This window comes from Polypterus senegalus, chromosome 10 (genome assembly GCF_016835505.1).
Source record: "Polypterus senegalus isolate Bchr_013 chromosome 10, ASM1683550v1, whole genome shotgun sequence".
NCBI lineage: Eukaryota > Metazoa > Chordata > Cladistia > Polypteriformes > Polypteridae > Polypterus > Polypterus senegalus.
In genome coordinates this window covers 1676281-1701255 of record NC_053163.1, presented here as the reverse complement: position 1 = coordinate 1701255, position 24975 = coordinate 1676281, and the positions used below count along the sequence as shown (strand labels likewise).

The window sequence follows — 24975 nt, the reverse complement described above, 5'->3', positions numbered from 1 at the left end:
ATTCTAAACAAATGTCACTTACATACAAGATGAAGCACAATCACTGGGATAGCAATTTAATTTCTAAAGGTTGATGTCCAAAAAATTAGCATATGAGCTGATGAACTGCAACCTTTACCTCGAACATTTGTGTGGGAAGGGAGACATAGACTGACCAATAACTTCAAGGGACTAAGCTCTCACTTTGACACCGCTATCCAGTATGAAGACCAAAACAGAAAAATAATAATGATAAAAGAGCCTCTCATGATGGTTATAAACAGATTCAAGTGAACCTTGCTGAAAACAGAAATACTGGGTGCCCATTTTTGTAGGCTGCATGCGTCATGTAAGTCAGCCTAAAAAAGCCTCAGATAGTGAGGTTTGGGTACACTGCCAGTTATGTGATAGGTAAGACTGTGACAGATTCTACCAAAACAGACCTTGGCAAGATAACACCTTAAAAATAGCTTTTTTGAGGTATAGGTATACAAGCTGATTTATACTCCTGCATCAAGCCTACACTGTCAAAACCAGTTTTTTCTTCTGTGTCACGCCGCACTGCAGGCACGTGCCTAAACACAAGTCGGTGGTGTTTGCAGAATGCAAGAAAAGTGAATGATCCAATAAAATGCAGGTAGTTTATGCCTTCCAGGATCATCCCTCTTCTTGTTGCACATTTTGTTCCACATATTTTTCCACTTTGTCATACATTTGCCAACTTCCAAATAGATAGTAGCTGATACTTCACACCACAAATTGGCTGCCATCAGATTGTGTATTTAGTGTTGTGATGAGGTATCATATAAACATGCATATTTTATAACTTCTTTGTCAAGCCTTTTCTCGACCTGCTCCAGGTTTACTTCAGTGTTTCAGTAAACACATAGTTACCAAACTGGCCAATCAGAGTCAGCAGGGTTTGCATATTGTCCACATCGACATGAAACTTAGTCACATTTTTAAGGAGGTGTACGTCAGGCTGCCTACAGCACAGGCTATTTAGGCTATGGCAGTATAAATCAGCATTAAAGGTAGCCATTATGGAGGAGAATATTAAAGCTATGGATTAATTTTGTTATTTCCATCACATATCCACTTGTTTAGGAGGACGTTTAAAGTGTTTGATTTGAGCTAGATGTACTTGACTTTAATTAGTGCACACATTAATTAAAAAGACAGGATAAGCAATCCTTCTCACCTGAAGTGTAAGAGATAATGACAAGAGTCCGTTCTGAAGAGTGTGAAGACTTAATGTCTTGAGCAGCAGGAACAGACATCATAGAGTTGATGTAAACAAAGATTATTAATTGGTCTTCGAAAAGGGAAAAAAAATGGCACATGGTGTGACAATAAGGTGTTAGGAGATGAATATTCATGATCAATCAAAGTCAGTTCATTGTCAAACAGACACTACCATTGCATAATTAGTGAAAGGGATATGTTTTCAAAGACAAATAATGTGTAGATGTTCTTTTCAAAAGGTGTAGGCTCTGAGGTAGAGGTGCTTTCTATTCAGAATAGGCACACAGCAGGGAGTTACTGTTCCCTGGTATTTAGCTAGCTGTAGTATAGACTGAGGTAGGCAATCCGATTCCGGTGTTTTCTGAATTGGGTATCAGATATAAACTGTAAAGAAAGAGAGAAAAAACAAACAAACAAAAAAGTCAATAATGCATAAAAATATGCAAATTCATGTATTTTGGTTATGTAGTCAAAATTAACATCAATGGTTCTTCTGGGTGCCATCAATCAAATACAATATATAGTACATCTCTGTGGCAGTGAGAATGTTTCCTCAAATGCTATTCAGTAGATAAATACAGGTGCTGGTCATAAAATTAGAATATCATGACAAAGTTGATTTATTTCAGTAATTCCATTCAAAAAGTGAAACTTGTATATTAGATTCATTCATTACACACAGACTGATGTATTTCAAATGTTTATTTCTTTTAATTTTGATGATTATAACTGACAACTAATGAAAGTCCCAAATTCAGTATCTCGGAAAATTAGAATATTGTGAAAAGGTTCAATATTGAAGACACCTGGTGCCACACTCTAATCAGCTAATTAACTCAAAACCCCTGCAAAAGCCTTTAAATGGTCTCTCAGTCTAGTTCTGTAGGCTACACAATCATGGGGAAGACTGCTGACTTGACAGTTGTCCAAAAGACGACCATTGACACCTTGCACAAGGAGGGCAAGACACAAAAGGTCATTGCTAAAGAGGATGGCTGTTCACAGAGCTCTGTGTCCAAGCACATTAATAGAGAGGCGAAGGGAAGGACAAGATGTGGTAGAAAAAAGTGTACAAGCAATAGGGATAACAGCACCCTGGAGAGGATTGTGAAACAAAACCCATTCAAAACTGTGGGGGAGATTCACAAAGAGTGGACTGCAGCTGGAGTCAGTGCTTCAAGAACCACCACGCACAGACGTATGCAAGACATGGGTTTCAGCTGTCGCATTCCTTGTGTCAAGCCACTCTTGAACAAGAGACAGCGTCAGAAGCGTCTCACCTGGGCTAAAGACAAAAAGGACTGGACTGCTGCTGAGTGGTCCAAAGTTATGTTCTCTGATGAAAGTAAATTTTGCATTTCCTTTGGAAATCAAGGTCCCAGAGTCTGGAGGAAGAGAGGAGAGGCACAGAATCCACGTTGCTTGAGGTCCAGTGTAAAGTTTCCACAGTCAGTGATGGTTTGGGGTGCCATGTCATCTGCTGGTGTTGGTCCATTGTGTTTTCTGAGGTCCAAGGTCAACACAGCCGTCTACCAGGAAGTTTTAGAGCACTTCATGCTTCCTGCTGCTGACGAACTTTATGGAGATGCAGATTTCATTTTCCAACAGGACCTGGCACCTGCACAAAGTGCCAAAGCTACCAGTACCTGGTTTAAGGACCATGGTATCCCTGTTCTTGATTGGCCAGCAAACTCGCTGACCGTAACCCCATAGAAAATCTATGGGGTATTGTGAAGAGGAAGATGCAATACGCCAGACCCAACAATTCAGAAGAGCTGAAGGCCACTATCAGAGCAACATGGGCTCTCATAACACCTGAGCAGTGCCACAGACTGATCGACTCCATGCCACGCCGCATTGCTGCAGTAATCCAGGCCAAAGGAGCCCCAACTAAACATTGAGTGCTGTACGTGCTCATACTTTTCATGTTCATACCTTTCAGTTGACCAACATTTCTAAAAATCCTTTTTTTGCATTGGTCTTAATTGATATTCTAATTTTCTGAGATACTGAATTTGGGCCTTTCATTAGTTGTCAGTGATAATCATCAAAATTAAAAGAAATAAACATTTGAAATACATCAGTTTGTGTGTAATGAATAAATCTAATATACAAGTTTCACTTCTTGAATGGAATTACTGAAATAAATCAACTTTGTCATGATATTTTAATTTTATGACCGGCACCTGTAATCTTCATGTAGCACCAATCATGGCGTTACCGCAGCGTAATTATTAGGTAAAGCACAACCTAGTTTTTTTTTTTAAACAGCTGTTCAATTTGCTGAAAGTAGTCTGACCTATTGACCAAAATGTTGGACTGTAAATGAACAGATTGCTGGTTTAATCTCTGCTGCTCACTCAAAGTGTTTGTCTGATGTGGCAGTTGTGGAAATTCTAAAAGCATGCACCCAATTACACAAGATGTGTAAAGTGTCTGGGATTGTGTAGATAATTAAAATGTCCTAAATACAGAAGAACACAGGTATCTGCAGGAGGCCACCATAGAGCCCACGGTGGAGTTGACACTGAAGTCTGTTGATTTCTAATCAAGTTTCTTAAGCTCTAAGCCCCCAAATGCAAAATACAGCTTAGTACAGAGTAGGGCAGCAACTCACCTCAGGTTTCAGAGTCCTCTGCTCTAGAGTTGGAATTTGCATCCAATCAGGGGACCCAAACCTCATAGGCCAGGATACTTTCCGGGTACGAGAGACATCATGCTCATACGCCCCAGGGCTAAACAAATCAGGAAATGTCAGTGTCTGGTAATCCAACCAAATCTCCTTAAATTAGGCTAAACAAAAAATGTTTACTTTTTATTCATTACCCCAGTTCTGAAAAATGCCATTTATCCACAAGGTATGACTGGAAAATATGTTGACAGAATGGTTAATGATGTGACCTAACAGATCTGGCCTAACACATCCAGCATCCACATGTTTTCTCTGTGGAGTTTCTATCCATAACCATATTTTCTTCAGGTACACCAATTTTCTTCCCACATACCCAAATACATGCAGTTCAAGTTAACTGGTAATTGCAAATTGGCTCTGAATGAGTGTATGTGTGGGCATGTGTGTGCAGATGTAGAATAATTGTAAAATAATGTATATGTGTGCTATTTTCTTATTCCTCTTCAGTCATTCTCTAACCCGCTATATCCTAAATACAGGGTCACGGGGACTGCTGGAGCCAAACCCAGCCAACACACGGCGCAAGGCAGAACAAATCACCAGCCACAGCGCCAGCCCACCACAGGGCACACACATACAAACACACACACACACACTAGGGACAATTTAGGATCACCAATGCACCTAACCTGCATATCTTTGGACTGTGGGAAGAAACCGGAGCACCCAGAGAAAACCCACACAAACACGGGGAGAACATGCACTCCACGCAGGGAGGACCCAGGAAGTGGACCCAGGTCTCCTTACTGCGAGGCAGCAGTGCTACCACTGTGCCACCGCCCCTTATTTATCTTTCTTCTCTAAAATAATTAAAATAAATAAAGTAAGTTTAGAAATTAAATTAAGGGAAATGACATTTACCAGTCCATGCCCAGTTGTGTTTATGGTTATTATGTGGGACACACTTTTTGGAAAAACCCAGCAGCATTCTACAAAAACTTTGAAAATGGGTTTATATAATCCCAAGTTTATCTGTGGCAGAAACCTTCCCAAATTCTTTCTTACCCTGGATTGCAGTACTTTCTCTGGTCCGATATGCTGAATCGTCGGGATTTGATGTTGAAAGGAGCAAAAGCTGGTGTGAAGGTGCGCTCTCGAAGTAGATCACCCTGGTAATCCACTGGAGACACAGTTGTTGTCTGTGTAGAACATTATGGAGCATAATTTAGAGTCTCTCAGCAGAATAATTGTTTGTATAGTTATGTATCTTATACTTTTGTATCAGCCTGAACATTAGGATTACTGTTGTATACTACAGGATGTCTATGCATGTTATATGCTGCTGCTAGAGCATATGAATTTCCTCTTGCATATAAATAAAGTACATATTTATCATCTATCCATCTGACTATCAAATATGTAATGCCTTTTCAAATCTTTCAATCGATTAACATTTACCTGTATTTTATATAATGACTTCTATCCATCTATTGATCTGCCTATCTGGGTGCCTTGTACCCATGTTTCATATAATGCCATTCCTAACTATTTGCCTAAAACGAGACAAAATCTGTACCCATTAACTCTTGTAATTTCCATTTACCGTGGAGTAATTTTGGGTATTAAATGTATTATCATTGCTACTTCTTAGCTCCTGCTAGACCAGTATGTGTATAGAGATGGTAGTTTCTCTTTGTACTTGCATATTGTTTCTCCATGTACCGGCTAACTGGAGATGCTTAATCTGTCTGATGCCATATAATGCCCCACATTTTTTCTAGGCTTGACTCTCACCTAACTGACTGATCTCTAAAGCCCTTTAGGAAATTAAGTGGGTTCATAAAATGGAAATGTAGATGGAAAGAGTATTTCTACTAAAAGGCATAGAAAAGCTTCAGTATTCACAATTTATTTACTCACCTTGGTGAGTTAAAAAACTAAAAAAAAAGGCTTTTGGGGTACTTTCACTTATCTCGCATCTGTCAATTTTCTCTTTTTCCCTTTTCACTGCTGCTGCCTCCTGCCTTTTGAGGTGCTCCTCTATAAAGACAATGTCCCTACTTTAACTCCACTTTGGCCCTAATTTGGCTCAACCTCTCACATGTTATAAATGCCTAACGATTATCAAAATCATTTGAGGCTATTTCAGTACTATGATAGACTGTACCAAAAGTAGCAATGATACTGAAAGTAGCAAGAAATGCATGACAATAGTGAAATATGCAATATGAGAATGAATAGTTTCATCTATTGAATGAAAATTGTCTTACTGGCTTCAGATCCACTTGCCTAGCTCAGTGTAACAATGTGCAGTGAGTCAGTTTCTGAAAAAAGAGGAAATGCCTATGGCTGACATTCACAAAGCACTTTAAAATGTAAATGAGGACACCTGCATGGGCACCAGTTGTGTCAAACGACAGATAATAAAGCACTTCAAAGATGTGAACACAGACATTACCAATCAGCCGAGAAGTGGTCTGGTCACCCAGGAGCTGCCTTTACTGAGACTAATAAATTAAAAAGATAATTAAAGGGTGGCAAGTGACAGTGGAAATAAGAACAAGGCACCAAGAAGCCCAGTTGTTTATGAACTATTGTAAGTGGACATTTAACATTCTAGTAGGGTCGAAACAACTGATATGCAGTGTACCCATAAGGCGTCTTGGGATGTTGTTCTTTTAGTCATTATGGTCTACTGCTTTATAACCATAAACCAGGTGGTTACATGTTCAGACCTCACTATTGACTTATTATGTAATTCTGAGAGTTTTATTTTAACCTGTTATGGCTTACATTGAAAAAATATGCGTTGAATAATAATGTATGCTCTTAAAATATCTCATCACCCAAATGAACGCTAAAGAGGCTAAACAATGTAAACTGGAAAATGAGAAACCATATTATTACAATGGGCCTATCTGTGCTACACTGTGATCAATATAAAGATGCTGGTCCATTTGTCCACACACAAGAAAAGTGCCCTTCACCCTATTACTACCACTCCTTTTCTACACCCTGGCTTTATTTTTCCTCCTGCCAGATAGTCCTTTTAAAACATCTCACCTCCCACATCCAAGCTCACTGAATTGGCAGGAAAGGGTCGGCTTTATTTACCTAGTTTGTTTCACCTTCTGAATTAACCCAGTAACTATTTCAGGGGTCACAATGATCAGCCCATGGACTACCTGGCTAGAACTCCCTCTGGTGACACTGCACTTCATAGCTCCAACTATCACATAAAGAGACAGGCACAGTCTAGCCTTCCCAATATCCAGTAGGGGTCCATGAATTAAAACAAGGGACTTGTGCTTGTCCATCCAACTGGAAGCCCCCTATTGCCTTTCAGTTGCTCATGTGCCTCTAGGTAATCCCTGGGACATTTAACAGATTTAAAGAGACTATCACCCCTTGTTAGTAGTGCAACATAGTGAAACTTTTAATTGTTTGCGCCTATTTTTGTTTTCCTAGGATCTTGTAAGGTCCTTTGTCTGACTGGTGGTGCCCTTACTTGGTCATAATATGTTGCTACCTGTCCAATTTTTACAAATGATACAAATGTGCTGTGCACTTATAAATTGAAAATCAGCTTGAATGATTATATAAAAAAAGAGTTACTTCTTGCCTTAAAATAAATTGCACTGTCAGGAGTTAGCCGTGGAAGATCTTTTTAGTTGGACATGCTGGCTCAGATTTACTATTTAAAAAGTCTAAAATTCAAAATAAATACAATGTCATCTTTGTTTACCTGGATAGTGTGTGGAAAGCGGTTTGCAGTTCGAGCTCCAATGACGTAGCCCTTCTTGCTCTCTGGTCTCTTCTGTAGCTCATGAATAAATGAAGTGATCTTCAGGAAGACAAAAAGGTAGGGATGACTTTTAAATGGTGGGCAGAGAAAATTAATTTATGTGCTAATAATGACAAGGCATGGCAACTGCCACATTGTCTTCAATTCAGTAGATCACTGGTCATGTTTCTTTTATTTAAAAAGTACATTAATCTTTGCATTATAAAGTGACTTTCATGGAGTATGCATCACAAGGACCTTTACAAAGCACTAACAGGTAGTTAAAACTTCCCATTCATCCATCCATCCATCCATTTTATACACCAGCTTTATCCTGAGCAGGGTCATGGATAAGCTGGACTCTACTTCTGCAAGCACAAGGGCGCCAATCCCAAGACAGGGTGCTACAATTCATCACAGGGTGAAAACACACACGCGTGCGCACGCACATACACACACACACACACACACACACACACCCACGCACACACACACACTAGGGCCAATTTCACATTGCCATTCAACCTAATCTGCATGTCTCTCGACTGTGAGAGGAAACCTGAGCTCCCATAGGAATTCCACACATACACAGGGAGAACGAGCAAACTCAATGCAAAAAAACCCAAAAATCCACCCATTCTAAGCACTAAGTCCATATGGAGTGGCATTAAAGTGCTCTAAAACACACATCTGTTCTTTATCCTTCTAGACACAACTCTTTCCAGCCTATGAGCCTTTATCCCAGCTCAGCTTATCTTTCAAGATTCTGCTAATGTGAGCTTTGTGATCTGCACACCCATAATGTTCACATAATCAGCTCTGTAACCCACAGAATCTATATATATAATTCACTAAGGCAAGACACCCATGGAAAGCATGCCGGAAGGGGCGTGGATTCACTAAGCCGCCGACAAGTAAGATGCCCATGTCGCACGCAGGAAGGAGCCACGCCCACCAACTCTAAGACCATTGGATACGACAACTCGCAGAACCACGCCCACCAACTCGGATGCGATGACACAGGAAAACCGGCGTCATTTATGTTTGTCTGTCGTAGAGTCCACATGCAACTCTGAGCCACGTTGACTGTTCACAGAGGCATGTTTCTCGCGGAAGTGAATGTTTCTCGCTATATGCAGCGTGTAAAACAGTTTGCGAGGGGTATCCCATGGGATCCTTAAAACAATCCTTTAAAACTGAGGTTAAAACACAATGAAGGAAGCAGTCTTTAAACACCAATAAGCCCTGTGCCTCTGTTTCATTACCGTCTCACCTGCTTCACCAATGCAGGCCCTGCAACAGTCGAGACGCTCTGTCAGCAGCTGACCTTCTCTGTGCCTGACCGGTTCACACAGAGGCAGCGCAAGAGAAAGCCGCGCACACACACAGGCAGCGCCAGAGACAGACAGAGGCACACACACAGGCAGCTGGTGGGCGGCTCTCCGTGAGTTTCTCTTGCGAGTGGGCACATGACCAGGCGGTGTGTATGCTTCGAGAATGAGGGTGGACGCGGCTTGCGACCAGGCACATGACCAGGCAGTGTGAATGCTTCGAGTGGGAGGGTGGATGCGACAGGACCATCTAGGAAAAATCATGTCGTGGATGTGAATCGCTGTATGCAGTGTGTAGAACAGTTTGCGAGGGGTGTCCCTGTGTCTTTCCAGAAGTGTTCAACCATCAATAAATAATTATGCAGCGTTTGTTATGCCGCGGGTTCACTATTGTGTTGTATTTTGCTCTCCCCAGAGTTCCATCTTTTCATTCACTTACTGTTGTATTCTCACAACAACCCGTTTTAGACAAAATTGTCTTTCCAGAAGTGTTTAGCATTCAATACATAATTATGCATGACATTGAGCGTGTGTCTACCTGGCGCAGAGAGGCGTGGGTAAGACGTTGAACCCCATTCGGGCTGCAATCCGTGGAATTCCCACTAGGTGCAACTCATACGCTCTCACTGATTACGTCCCTACTCTTTGTACACACCCCCCGACAACGACTCAAGTGACGAGTTGGAGGTGGGCACATGAGCAAGCAGTGCATACTGAACGAGAGATCAGCAGACTAGCATGACGGAGGGATCGGAATAGACGTCCTTCTCCTCTCCTCCCGTTCCACCCTCCGCGCCAGAGCTCCGTCCAGCCCCATCCCTCCGTCTGGCAGGAGAAGGCGCGATACCGGTCTGCCAGTTTTCAGTCACGGACGATCGTGTGTTGGTTCATTCCGTGCATTGTTACAATGTTGCTTTTCTTGCTGATTTATTACATTACCGATTTTTCAAATGTTAATTTTCTCCCTGTGCTTAAAAATCATTAAAAAACCGGCCTGATTATGCGGCATATGGTACGCTGCGGGTTGGCTAGTAAGATATTAAATGGGAAAGCCTACATAATGTATGATACTACCATTTAGGATATCATGGCACTGCTAGAAACCGTAGGTGAATGAAAGCCTCTTTCTGTGGCTAAACTGTACTAATGCAAACCAGCATGGCAGTGAGATGTAAAGGATAAGGCTTTTGACATCAGTCTCTGAGGTTGTGGGTTCAAATCCTTCTACTGACATTGTATAAGCCAATCACACAAAAGAAATGTAACCAATTGTATTTAAAATTCTGTAAGTCACTATGGATAAAGGCATCAAACAAAAAAGTAAACAATGAGACCTGGGAGCATTCCTTTCAATGCCCCAGGTGAATACAGAAATGAGGAGTAACCTAATACTGTTGCTGCTTCCTATGGTGCACTCCAAACTCCAGTAATGCTAATATTGGAGAAAATACAGGGAGCAATTAGGCTGCTGCCGCCAAATAGCAAATTAATTTCTTGAAAGCTCTACTCTTGATCAGGTCAGGTCAGGTCACGTCAGTTTAGGGGAGCATGCACTGGTACACACGACAAAACAGCTCAGGATCCTGGTTGGCAACCCCCCAGGCAGACACGTGGTCCAGTTCTCACCCCCAGAAATGACAATCTATCTGCACCAGCCAGGTTTTATGTGGACTTCCCCTGGGCCTAGTCCAGCTGCTGTGGTCCCCAACAGTGAGGATCCTGTGAGTTGGATCACCCTCGGGGAATCGCAACACATGGCTGTAGTGTCGTAACTGATGGTCCCTCAAAATGCTGGTAATGTGCCTCATTTGGGACTCTATGAGCAACAGCTCATATGACACAAAGTCAAACCAGCGGTACCCAGGGATTCTCCGAAGAGACAGAGTATCGAAGGAGTCCAGTCTTTGTCTCAGGACACTGGAAAGCGTCCATGTCTTGTAACCATAGAGCAAAACAGGAAGCACCAGGACTCTAAAGACTTGGACCTTTGTCCTTTTGCAAAGATATCGGGATTGCCACACACCACTTTCCAGTGACCTCATGACTCCCCATTCTCTCCCAATCTGTCTACTGACTTCATAAGAAGAGTCACCATGTCCTATGAAGAGTCCTATGAAGTCTGCTCTTGTAAGTGTGGTTTAATTCAATTCAATTGAATTTATTTTTAAAAGTGCTCATATATAAGAAAAGACTGAGATGTATAAATCCAAGCAGACATTGAACTTGCAGGGAAGCATTTCTTACGTAATTAGAAATTTTCCATCTGAAATGGAAGCCATCAGCCATGTAATTATTTCCAGCTTCCAAAAGGGTACTTTGTGCTATAAGCCAGCACACTCAGCAAAGCCTGGCCCCAAATACTCACAATAGCATTATTGTAGGTGCCAGGCCCGACCTCTGGTTTACCCCTTATGGGAGGCTGTTTATTTCCCATAAAGTCAGGGGAACTGAAAATAGGGAAAATCTTCTTTTCCTGGGTGGTACCAAAGGACAGGATCTTTGCAGGTGCTGTGTGGAGAGAAGAGGAAATGCAGCAAATTCAGTGGTGCTGTAATCTGTTCAAACTGGACACAACAATAAATCAATCTTCAGTTCTATATAGTGCACCATCACAAGCCAAGCTACAAGGCAAACAAGGGCACCATGTAAGGCAGGGATCCAGAACTCCTGTCCTGGTGGGCCACAGTAGCTGTACGTTTTCATTCTAAACCTTTTCTTAATTAGTGACCTGTTTTTTCTGCTAATTAACTTCTTCTGAATTCATTTTTTGAAGACTCAGACCCCTGAACTGTTTATTTTTCCTTAAATAGCAGCCAAACAATAACAAGAAACAAAATGAACCAAAACATGACCAGCAAACTGGGTCCATCGTACAATATCTGAAAGTAAAGAAAGATAGAAATCTCAGCAATGTTGATCTGCTCAGGTCCCCAAAACATTTTGATTGTGTTCTTAGAAAAAAAGAAAAACTACAGTTTCGGAAATGCCTGCTATTGCACAATGACAGCTGCAGCAAGTCAGGGAATTAAAGAAACGCTTTAATTAACAACAAGAATTGGCACCTAATTCAGCAACTGCTTGGAGTGCAATTGGTCGGAGTTTGAGGCTTTGACTTGGCTGGTCTTTTACTGGCGCACTCACTTCATATTTCATTTCTATTTGGGTGCCATTTAAGGAAATAAATTAAACAATTCAGAGGAATGATGAAAAATTCAGGGGAACAAATCTTAAAAAACAAGTCAATTAAAATGAAAAGAAAACTAGTCATCAATTAAGAAGAGGGTTAGAATGAAAATCTGTAGCCACTGCGGCCCTCCAGAAAAGGAGTTGGTAGACCACTGATGCAATATAACAAGAAGATAAACTGCACAATTATTCAACAGGTTATAAACAACAAGGAAGCAGACTACATGAGTACTGTAATCATGAACTGATAGTAGATGGGAATAGATTGACAGTATGAGGTGACAGACCAGTAGGATTAGGAGGACAAGGACAGTAAATATAAAACTGATGTACCAAAAGAAATTAATATATTGGAATTAGAAACATCTGACAATACTGAAATGTGCAGTATTGTAACTATAATACTTTTTATCTATTGTCTTACACTTTAATAAAAAAAAATGATGTCACCAGCATCAGTCATGAATTCATATTTCAGTGTGAGAAAATGCCTGGTCTCAACAGCATATGAGAATTGAATTTTCAGTGAATGAGCCAATTCCTGTGGTTGATAGTCACACACTACATCACTGTGCATATGGAGATGCATGAATGGATGCTAGCAGAGCCACACATTGTGTTTAGTCATTTAATGACAGGAACACAAACATTGCCACACAGATCTTCAGTGCTTGTTTAAATGTTTCTTCCAAAGAATGCTTGGATGGTCATCCATTAACTTCTAATACCAAATTCCTGAATGGATGCTAGCAGTAGTACACAATGGGGAAAACTCTACATAATGTGAACACAAACATCACTCATTAGACAGATAGGGGTTATTACCAACTGTTCTCTATTAGTAACAAAGTAACAAAAAAATCAATAAGCTTATCAAAGAGAATCAAATCATTACAGTCAGAGTTGTGACAGCAGAGATGTGAACAGGACATCATGCAGTCAAGATGTTCACACATTGCCAATTAAAGTAGATCTTCACACTTCTAGAAAGGAGACAGATGTGTGAATTAGGATGAGGATTGTAAAAAGACATAAATAAAGGTTTAAAGATTTGATAGACTTGTAGTGATTTTCTACTCATATCTTTATTGAACAGTCAATCTTTAGTTTTGAAATGAGTCAAGGTAAATCAAAATGCTCATGGACAGACCTATAGAACGAAATTTACAGAATTGAAGCCATAAAGCTAAAAGAGTTCTTCCCAAGAGAATCATAACAGGGCTTTGCAATAGTGTGAAGGCTGATATTAATGAGTCCTGGGTGGTCTGGTAGGTTGATTTTAAGCACGCAGCAATGACAATCAGTTTTGGGTGTTTTAAAAATGATACAATATCACAATGGAAACCACTGCAATCAATCCAGCTGAGGTGTGATATAGTAGTCCATCATATCAGAATAATGAAATTAGATTTTTTTTTTTAGATTAGATGTATGTCTTTAATGCTGTGTACAAGGACACTATTGTACTTGGGCAGGCACAATGGTAGCGCTGCTGTCTCACAATACAGAAACCAGGGTTTGCGTTCTGGGTCCTCCCAGCATTGCGTTTGCATGTTCTTCACGTGTCTAAGTGGGCTTCCTCTGGGTGCTCTGGTTTCCTCCCAGTGTCCAAAGATATGCAGGTTAGATGGACTGGTGATACTAAATTGGCCTCAGTGTGTGCATGAGTGTGTATCTGTGCTTGTGTCCATGCGATGGACTGGCGCGCTGTCCAGGATTTGTTCCTGCCTGGTGCCATATTCTAGCTGGGATAGGCTCCAGCACCCTCCTCTCTTATGGTCTCTGCCATAAATCTAAATTTACCAGGATAGGCTTTGGAAACAATAACCATGTAATGGAATATGCAGATTCAAAAAATGAATAGATGGATGAAAAATGGTTAAATTATGCTTAAATCACAAGTTTGCTGACTTTATAACAAAGGTTCCGGCAGGATGGAAATATTTTGTTGATTCACTGCCTGGCAACATGTGCCTTATTATATTATGTAATTAAAACAGTTTGTTACAGTAATCAAGTTCTCTGTTTACCCATGTATTTGTTGTGACTTTTTTTATGACATCATCTTTTGCTTACATGCACGCAGACTCGAGTTACGTGCATGTAAGGTTCAGGTCACAAATGCGTCTTTCACACATTTGTGACCTGAAGTGAAAACAGACTACTTGGCGACAGTTGCCACCTTGACTACCTTGTGCATACACTATTCAAACACATGCACACGCACACACACACTCACATATATATATATATATATATATATATATATATATATATATATATACATATATATATATATATATATATATATATATATATATATATATATATATATATATATATATATATATATATATATATATATATATATATATATATATATATATATATATATATATATATATATATATATATATATATATATATATATACATACATACACACACACACATACAAATACACAAAAGCCTGTCATATAATAGGTACAGTGTGTGTGTGTGTGTGTCTGTGTGTGGTTAGGATATAGCGGGTTGGATAATGGATGGATATATATATTTAATTATACTGGATAATAGAAGAAAAAACATTGCCTGGTCTGATGAGTCTCGATTTTTGCTGCAACATTCGGATGGTAGGGTCAGAATTTGGCGTCAACAATATGAAAGCATGGATCCATCCTGCCGTGTATCAACAGTTCAGGATATTGGTGGCGGTATAATGGTGTGGGGGATATTTTCTTCGCACACTCTGGACCACTTTGTACCAACAGAGCATTAATTAAATGCCACAGCCTACCTGAGTATTGCTGCTGTCCATGTCATTCCCTTTATGACCACAGTGTGCCCATCTTCTGATGGCTACTTTCAGCAGTGTAACACATCATGTCACAAGGCTCAAATCATCTCAAACGGGTTTCTTGAAGATGACAATGAGTTTACTGTACTCAAACATCCTCCACAGTCAGCAGGTCTCAATCCAATAGAGCACCTTTGGGATGTGGTAGAATGGGAGATTCACATCATGGATGTGCAGCGGACAAATCTGCAGCAACTATGTGATGCTATCATGTCTATATGGACCAAAATCCCTAAGGTATGTTTCCAGCACCTTGTTGAATCTGTACCATGAAGAATTACGGCAGTTCTCAAGGCAAAAGGGGGTCCAACCTGGTACTAGCAAGGTGTACCTAATAAAGTGGCCACCGAGTGTGTGTGAATATATATATATATAGTTTTTTTCCAGTTTTATTGAAATCTAAGAAGTTCCAGTGAAGTAAATAACATGAAATGGTACAAAGCTAATGGATAAACGGTTCCAGTTTAAACAAAAAAACTTATGTGGATTGATTTTCAGAGTTACACAAAAGAGTTTTATTTTTCAGGGAACACATAACTGACAGCTTTTCTGCAGCAACTGAATTTAATTAAGCCTTGAAAGCTGATGCAGACAATTCCTGCAGGTGTCCCAACTTTAGTTGATTGCTTACAAACCCTCTATCTGTACAAAAGTACAATTAGAACATACTGTGTTTCTACAGCATTATTTACACAATATTGCACTGTATATTGGTGTCACAATTGTGAAAAAAAGGAAATTAACATAACATAATTAACATAGACCATTATAACCCTTAAGCGTGTAGATCTTTCATTTAGAGAAATTGCAAAAAAGTCAAGGTGTCAGTGAATAAAGTTTCCTATATCATCAAAACGTACTAGGGAACTGGAGGAAACTCTCACAGTAACAGGTATAGCTGACCTAAAGCCAAAACACAATCAGAAGAGAAGATTTCAGGTTTCACACAGAAGTGTTAGGTAACACCCTAAACAAGACTTCAGCGCAAAAAGAGGCTGTAACTGGACCTCCAACCATGTACTCATTTTCTACTACTTAATAGAGGTGTCAGGAGATAAGACTTACTTCAACAATATCAAGACTGACGCAGGAATCGAGATTATAAGGGATGCCAGTCCACCACAGGGAATATGTTTAAATTCAGTCATATTTATTTTGCAATCGCAAATTGAGGTGATTGGGAGACTAGGCAATGAATCTGTGTAGTAGTGAGAGTTTTGTGAACCTTTTCCCACACTGTGGCAGTATAGAAAGAAAGAATGAGACCATGATACAAGTGCCTTAAATTACATTCCTGCAGCAGGGTAGATGCCTTACTCTGTGTGAAAATGGGAAGCAATAATGACGGTCCTCCAAGGGTTTGGTAGTATGGCTGAAGGCACTGTTTGTTTGGAGAGAGAGAGAAGCCAGTTTAAATTATTTCGCTACATAAAAAGTTCTGGTATCAGCTCACTGGGAGATGACACAGGACACACTGAAGGGATTATACAGTATGTTGACTTACCAGGGTATTCCCCTGAAATATGTGAAAACTGGATAGGGTGGCCTCATCTGTCCATTTCACCTTGTGTTGCCATCTGAGCAAACACCAGGACGGTAAATGATAAAGTGATTGAGTTAAAATGTTAACATTAAACTCACAAACCTGTAATGGAATAAGTGGATTTAGAAAACGGTTGTAGGGATGTATGGGTGTTAGTATTTACTGTATGTACTTTGTTTATTGATGTTGCTGGGTCCTCAGTTTGACTCACAGCAGGAAATGAGTATGCAAGTTCTCCTTGTGCTTGAATGAGATTTCTCCTGAAATTCCAGTTAACTTCTACATCTTGAACACATGTTGTTATCCTAACAGCCAGATCTAAATTAAAATGATGCGGGTGTACAAATGAGTGTACCCTGTGATGACTGCCATCAAAAATGGTATGGATTAAAGAATTCATTTTATAAAAAAAAAAAAAAAAGCAGTAATGAAACTGTTAATTCAATGCAAATGTTTCAAATCCTTAATAATGTAACATTTTATAAGGTAGTGTAACCGGTAATCAGATCAAAGTACATGTAATATTAAAATGAATGTAACTTGCTAAAAGCCAGTGGCATGGTCACCCAAATGTTGCCACCACGCAGATCCTGTAATCATGTCTCCCATAGATGTCAGCTCTTTAATTAGACAATACAAAGGCACACTTTGGCATCATCGATAGTTCTCCTTTGCCCAAGTGTATATGAAACAACTGGTATATCTGTGTTCTTGTGCAACCTGCAATGCAATGACATCCAATAAAGGGCAAGCTTGTGCCTGGCAACAGATGAGACCAAGTCAGCTTCTAGGCCGCACTCCACCCTGAAAGGAGTGAACAACCTGGAAACCTGAAAAATAGTAGGGGGATACCACAGTAAAAAATGAGTGCTGCTAGGAAGTGAGGGGTAGTGCAGATACCCTGAAAACTGCTGTGGAGAGAGCACCAGGTAAGGGTCATTCCAGATGGTCATCAGTCCTGAGTATCCTTGTGCCACACATAGTTCTGTCTTGAGTGCACAGTGGTTCCCTGAATTGGCATGGGGGCCCCAAAGATAAAGCAGGCCATTCTGAAAATGAAACCAGCCGAGTTTTCGAAGCTGAATCCAGTGCACTGCTAAAGGTTTTGAACCCCCTGAAAAGGTCAGATTTTTAGGTAAAACAGAGCCTCTGTATATTAGGATAAATGATTTATTAATTATTATTCTATAGTTCCTCTCTAGTTATGTTTTTTTACGTTTTCTACTGTATTTAGAGCTGGTGATAAGTGTTGGCCTACATTGGTTGGTGTGGATATTACACAAAAACACTGAGGTGGAATTGGGATCCATCCCAGCTTGTGTGATGAAATCAGACCAGAAAGTAAGGAGGCTAACAAATATCTTTCAGGCACTGACTGACTTTTTAACTTTTACTTAACACCACAATTGCAATATTAATCAGAGCATTCATCCATTCATCCATCCATCCATTTCCTAAACCCACTTTATCCTGAGCAGGGTTGCAGATGAGCTGGAGTCCATCTTGGCAAGCATAGGACACAAGGCAGGAACAATCACTGGACAGGACACAGGGTGAACACAAACACACACACACACACTAGGGCCAATATAGCACAGCCAATCCACCTAACCTGCATGTCTTTGGACTATGGGACGAAATCATAAACCCACACGGACACAGGGTGAACATACAAACTCCACGCTGGGATATGAACTCTGGTCTCTTTACTGTGAGGCATTGATGCTATCACTACACCACCCAGTCTGTGAGTACAATATTAAAAAAATAAATAGTGGAGTGTGAAATTTTATATTAACTATGGGACGTTTTTGCAAAGTGTCCTCTCCAGAGGCAAATTATTGCACAAACTGGGCATTCTTTGAATTTAATACACATAAGGTAAAACTGATGACAAAAACTGAACTGACAGTGCTAGTGCTCCATTAGAAGCTTGAATTGTGTGCTTTGGATTGCAATCTCTTGTGTTTTATAAAGTGCGCTTTGATAGAGTGCAACATTAAAATGCTGTATTAAATAAAAAAATGATTCAGTGATCTAATTCAGGGAGGAACCGTAACAGACATGTGCCTGTCTGCAAGGACGGATGTTGGATGTCAATGCAGCAGCTTAGCAATGTGTCTTCATAAAAAGTTATCCCAGAGCTGCACCTAAAAGTCTAATTTCTTGCTCTTAAACATCAATCCAGCTATTTTTAAACCATTTAAACCAAGTCAGGTTTGCAGGGGCCAGACCCTATCTTATTACCAGGGGACAAAATCTAGAAACCAAAGTTAGAAGCTTCACCAATCCATTGCATGTCCAGAGAAAAACCCTCCTTCAAACAAGGAAAACAGTCAAACTCCAGACAGGGGTAATTAGCAGGCCAGTATTCAAATCTCACATCTCAGGAATATTAAGGAAGATGTGCTAAGCACTGCTCCACTACACTTTCCAAAATAATGCACCTGACTTTTAAAAATGTGGAACAACTGATTTGTGTTCGTTAACTAACACAGTTAAGTGCATATGGTGTAATCTTGCTAATATAATGTTTACATTTAAATGTAATAATGTAATGTATGTCTTACCTAGGGTCATTTCAGGCCTGATAACCAATGCTGTTGGGATAGCCTCCATGCCACTCTGATCCTGAATTAGATTAATCTGAGTTTGAGCATGTTATGCTAATAAAATGGGTTTAGAAAATGTAGGGATGCTGACATTGTCTATAGGCTACAATGGATTGGCGACCTTTTGAGAGATTACTTCAGACTTTTACCCATTGCTGAGAAAACAGGCATTAGCCCTTATGATAACAACAATATCAGGCTCTTTTTAACATTTTTGCGTGTACTATCTGAATATTAGGATGAACGTTAATAAAGCTGCTTTAAAGCACTGGAAGAAAACAGAAACGTGTAGGAGTTCAACGCATCACTCCAAAACTACAGCTAGCATGTAACAGCTACTCGTAATTCTAAATAAATATTTCCTCAGCCCTCTTCTTCCAGTAGATGAAGGCGGGTGAACAAATGAATACCGAAACATCATCAGAATGCACGAAATAGCCTTGGACTGGAACCAAATTCATCCCATATAGCGCTTAGGCATACACGTTGTGTCAACTGTATATCGCCGATCGATCAAACAGGGAGGTTTTGGGCCGCATTTCAATTAAGCTATGTTTGTTTTAAATAATGCTGTGCACGACTTAATGTTGCGAAAATACGATATTTAGGACTGGGATGTGACCCCGTCAACATAAAGGTTCAATTCCATCCCCTTCGCCACTCTATGTGCCCAAACTATATGCAGAATTCCGACACTAGCGGTCAGAATTCTGCCAACTTTTATCAAATCACTTACCCGACTCTTCTTCCTCCATGCCGTCTTCTGCAAACTTCGTGTTTACAAGTTTGTCGCCTTGGTGATGACCCTTTATGACCTCGTCTGTCAGTTTGTCTGTTGCTCGTGCTGTCACGGCGTCCGCGCCAAGAGACGGCGGTGGGTCTTTTGAATGTTTATCGTCATGTTTTGGATGCGGAACAGCTTGGGACCTTTTAGCTTTTGGCGAATGTTGCATCTCTAAACGTAATTTTAAACAAAACACGGATCGTAGGTGAGAAGTATTTGTATAAATTGTCTGTAGCTGCTGCTAATGGTTCATCAAGTGCCTACCATTTATTTTCTATTTCAAATGCCTAAAATACTTTCCGTTTGACCGAAGAGTACAAATTATATAAACTATCGTCTTTAAAGTAAGTGTACAGTGCGTTTTATTGCAGCTTATGTACCATCCTCCAATAATAAAAGCATTCTGGGAAATGGATATTATGCAAATATACAAGTGTATTTGCATTTCTTTTCCTTGTACGGTATTACCTACACAACTGGACAATATGGAATACCATTTGTGCCAAACTTAATAAGCAAAAAGATAATGATGAAATAAATATCAGCGTGAAAAAAATCAGGTCTATACAAGTCATTAAACTGTGAAAAAAAAACCCACCCAAACTATCAGAAAGACTAAAGATATAATATTTGACTTTAAGAAGCAGAAATGTGTGTGCACATCATCACATCTCCCATCATTGTTCGAGGGAGTGTTGTTTAGAAATACAGTAATGACTTAATGTAAATACTTAGGAACCAACCAGATAATCTCAATTGTTAAATGACTACATAGCATACACTTTAAATGCAATTAGTACTTATTTCTCCTACTTAAACTGAAAATTATTTAAAGTGGACAAGAATTTTATGTTACCCTTTTATGGCAACGTGATCCAGTATGTCATTCAATTTCAACTTCATTGCCTGGGTTAGTGGTCTGACAAATCTAAATTAAAAAAAAAAGCTCCAGCATATTACTCAAGTTATTTGGGCTCAGGTGGATGATTTGGTAAGTGTGTGTCAAATGGCAATGTTGAAAAAACAGATAAATGACTCTCATTACATGCAGAACCTAACTTCATTAAATCAGGGGTCAGGTTAGTCACTTTAAAGACCCATGCAAACCGTTTCATTAATTCCTTTCTCACATGTAGCATACTGTATGTCTGTTTAATAAGGAATATCAGAGATAATAAAAATTAGAGATGTGTAGGGTTTTTCATATGTATCATCATATAACCATTTTAGGTGAAAACATAGTCTCAAGCTGCTAGAAGCAGTCATGTGACATAATTTTGTAATCTGCAGGGTCACAAGGGGGCCAGAGCCTATCCCAACTAGCACAGGGCACACCAAACACACACTAGGGGGCAATTTAGTGTCACTAGTTCACCTAACCTGCATATCTCAGAAAAATAGGAAAAAACTGAGGACCTAGAGGAAGCCTACGCAGCCATAGGGAGAACATGCAAACTTCATGCAGGGAGGTCCTGGGACAAAAATCCTGGTCTTACTACGACGCAGCAGGGCTACCACTGTGCCACCATCCTGCCTGCTAGAAGCAGTTAACAAAAAATTAGTTTTAAAAATAATATAAATAACTTATAATTACTGTGTAAGTTTTAACTTGTCTTCTTTTTCTCTTTTAAAATGTATTTCTGTCTGTTTTTTGATGCAACTAAGAAGGCAAATTTCATGTCTGCTTGAGTAAACTAGATAAAAACCTTAAACTAATTAGATAGAAGTCATCCATTCATCTTCCAAACCTACTTATCTAGATCAAGATAGCAGGACAACTGGAGCCAACCCCAGACAGCATCAGGCTCAAAGCAGGAACATGCTCTGGATTATTGTAAAATACATTTGAATACGTTCATTTTGTTTTAATAATGTAGTTCTTTTTATTTAATTATTGAAAGGTTTATACCATAATGGCACTAATTGTATAAACTATTTTAATCAACAATGGCTCTTTTATTGCAGGCTTATTATTTCAGAATGCAGCTTGCTAGCTCTAACTATCTATCTATAAAGCAGAGCTATAGTAGTCGCGGCCACTTGGGAATACCTTTGAGCGAACACATTGCTGAGCGCAAAACCCCGCCCATTCGTTCTTTCGCCCAATCACCAATGACTTCGTCTAAGGTATTGTGGCGTTGTTAACACCGGCCGGCTTGTCCAAGTGTCCTCCATAGTAACGTTGTGATTGTCCTGGCCAACCGAACGTCGTCTCGACGTTAGGAATGCCATCACCTCTTTACTATTAACCAAGCGAACGACCTGATTACAGACATTTTTCCCATCGCAAAATAAAACTTCGTTAGAGGTGTCACATGTGTATACATTAAAGAAACACAAGAGACTGACATTTAAGTACGCATCTATCAGTGTTATTTTTGTGCATTGTACATGTTTTCGCACCAAAGTACAAAACTCCACTTTCTTTTCATCTTTTTTATGTACAAAGTGCTTGTTTACGGATCGAAGTTTCCAATTAACGTGGAACAATCCCATCAATTCAGACTCCAATATGTGCGTGTGTTCAAGCCATATTGCGAAAAAAAACACTGATGCGAGTATTTAACTGCCCATCGCAACAATATTTTTTTTTACCCAGTTATCATTCTTTTCATTTTTTATACGTATAGTGTCTTTCTGTTTATAAAAACGTTGAATGAGACTGAAAGTAAAACATAGATTTGTAATGTGACCTCATTCATTTGAAAGATCAATGGCATTCAATCATTGGTCAAGAGAGGGCGCCAAAATAGCATAAGTATACTTTGTACTATCCTGGTATTATTTATCTGGCCAGTTTAACTAAGTATATAATTGATGTTAAATGTTCCCTATTGCACTCGTCCAAATACACTCGTTTATTCACTTAGGCTAGGTACATTAGATTGCCAGCCCAGTATGGACAATGAGAACCTACGTCATCAGCAAAGATACATGCAAAATGCACACAGAAGCAAAAATGTTCATTGCGTAAGTCCAAGTATTGAAATTAGTGCACGGCTCTATTATTGACTGCCAAAGCAAATCATATTGTAATGCATATTGTGCTATTTATGATTGTTATTGCATTGAGCTTTTACAACATAATTGCACACATAAAATAAAGAGTTGCAATGTGGAGAACAATCCTCTGGTATTTGTCTAGCTGAAAAAGTGTCTTCTCTCTTATAACCCTTGAGCTTGCTGTTTATAGATACAGTGTTACTTTAAGTTATCAGATATTCTACCCCTGTTTGAATTTCTCTTCTATGATCTTTTAATATTTGAGGTTTTGAATGATGTTTTCCATTAGAGTTGTCAAAAGTACATAAACAAATCCTATTGGGTTGATGGTATATAGTGCACTATGTAGTGGGCCATATGGTGTTATATTTTTATGTCCATTTACATATGTAATTTCACAAGTGATTTATTTAACTTGACACAATTTTGCTGTCATTTAGATCTGAAAGCTGCTTTGGATAAAAGCATCAGCTGTAAATAAATGCATGGAAAAATGAGCAAACAGCAATAGCTCCTTATTGCAGCAGGGGTCTAATAAAATGTATCTGCAATGAAGAAACTGCATTCTTCAAAGTATTTTGACTTAAGTAGTGTTTTGGCATGAAAATTGTAGTGGAGCCATACAAGAGTTTTACTGTATGTGTGCAGGCTTCTTTAATGTGTCCATGTATTGCTAATGACTAGCGAGATGTGTCAATTCTCGCAAGTCTTGATTGGTGTCAGATTGTTGTGATACCAACTGACATCACCATCATTTGACAAAATATAGCGATATAGATTTAAAGGTTTAGTAGACTGGGAGCCTCACAGCCACCTGCAGCTCAGGAAAATCTCTTGACTATGAACTGTCTAAGCTGAAACAGCAACACCTCAAGTTTAGAATTAAAGGGCTCTGACTTGGAATAACATGGAAAGACCATGCACAATACACACTGCACAAGTTGAACACAAGACTCTGGGGCAGCCTGGTAGCAGTGCTAACCACCATGTATGCAGGTGTGTTTGCTGGACAGCACAAGGTTGTCAAACATCCATTGATCTTCCAGACCCACTTTATTCTGAGTAGGACTATCAGGAAGCTAGAGCCTATCCCAGCATGCTTAGGGCAAAGGGAAAAAACAATCCATCCATTGCATACATGAACGCACACACATACATACACATGGGCCAGTTTAGCTTCGCCAGTCCACCTAACCTTCATGTCTTTGGACTGTGGGAGAATACTGTAGTAACTTATGTGAGTAGTTGGTCCATTGTTCAAGTCTTTACCGGGCTATTTGTTGCTGCTCCACAAAGTTTTAATACAGGTTCTGTGAAGGCCTATGGTGTAAATGGTTTTTACTCCGGTGATCTTGATTCACTGGATTTTCATCTTATTCCTAGTTGTTTTTTTCGGAGAATCCTTGGGTTCTGCTGGTTTGACTTTCCTGAATGAGGCACATTACCTGTATTGTGAGGGAGCATCAGTTATGGCATTAGGGCCATGTGGTGCAATTCCCCAAGGGTGATCCGGCTCTCAGGATCCTCATTGCTGAGGACCCGAGCAGCTGGACCAAGCCAAAGGGACGCCCATGTAACACCTGGATGTGGCAGATAGATGATCATTTCCAGAGGGTGGGAATAGACTACGTGTCTGCCTGTGGGGTTGCCAACTGGGATCCTGAGTTGTTTCGTCATGTGGAGGGTGTTGCAACATGCTGTACCAGTCCATGCTCCCCAATCTAGCAGGTGTGTTGATGGTGGTGTCACCTTGCCTGGCTACATGAAAGCTAATGATTCTGTCCCATCAATCTCACTTGCACATGTGAAAAAGAAGTTGTCAGGACTTTATGACAATGTAAAGCCTGGTTTATACTTTGCATGTGAAGACTGTGCATGCATGGTGCAAGCAAAACACATTAATGCTTGTTCTAGCCTGTTCGATCGGCACATTGATATTCTCCTGGTCAGTAAGTGACAGTGTTTGGTTGACATTGCAAAGCTAACAATGTCACAACACAGGATTTGAGACTGCTGATAG

At 39.8% G+C, this 24975-nt stretch overlaps 1 protein-coding gene across 1 annotated transcript; it reads right to left on the bottom strand.

Annotated features, from left to right (window-relative positions):
* Positions 1-20322, bottom strand: LOC120536169 (protein pitchfork-like). The gene is made up of 6 exons (XM_039764497.1): positions 19905-20322; positions 11337-11479; positions 7602-7700; positions 4922-5055; positions 3842-3959; positions 1-1608 (listed from the first exon to the last, which is right to left on the bottom strand). The coding sequence occupies exons 1-6, from the start codon at positions 20119-20121 to the stop codon at positions 1540-1542; spliced, it is 780 nt and encodes a 259-aa protein (XP_039620431.1). The 5' UTR covers positions 20122-20322; the 3' UTR covers positions 1-1539.
* Positions 20323-24975: the final 4653 nt, after the last annotated feature.

What these genes read in the sequence shown, in the direction of transcription:
- LOC120536169 (XM_039764497.1), bottom strand. Translation starts at nt 20,121, where the DNA reads ATGCAACATTCGCCAAAAGCTAAAAGGTCCCAAGCTGTTCCGCATCCA. An exon ending in GCACCTACAATAATGCTATT is followed by an intron (nt 7,701 to 11,336) that starts GTGAGTATTTGG and finishes GTCTTCCTGAAG; the next exon opens with ATCACTTCATTTATTCATGA. An exon ending in GCTTTCCACACACTATCCAG is followed by an intron (nt 5,056 to 7,601) that starts GTAAACAAAGAT and finishes TGTTCTACACAG; the next exon opens with ACAACAACTGTGTCTCCAGT.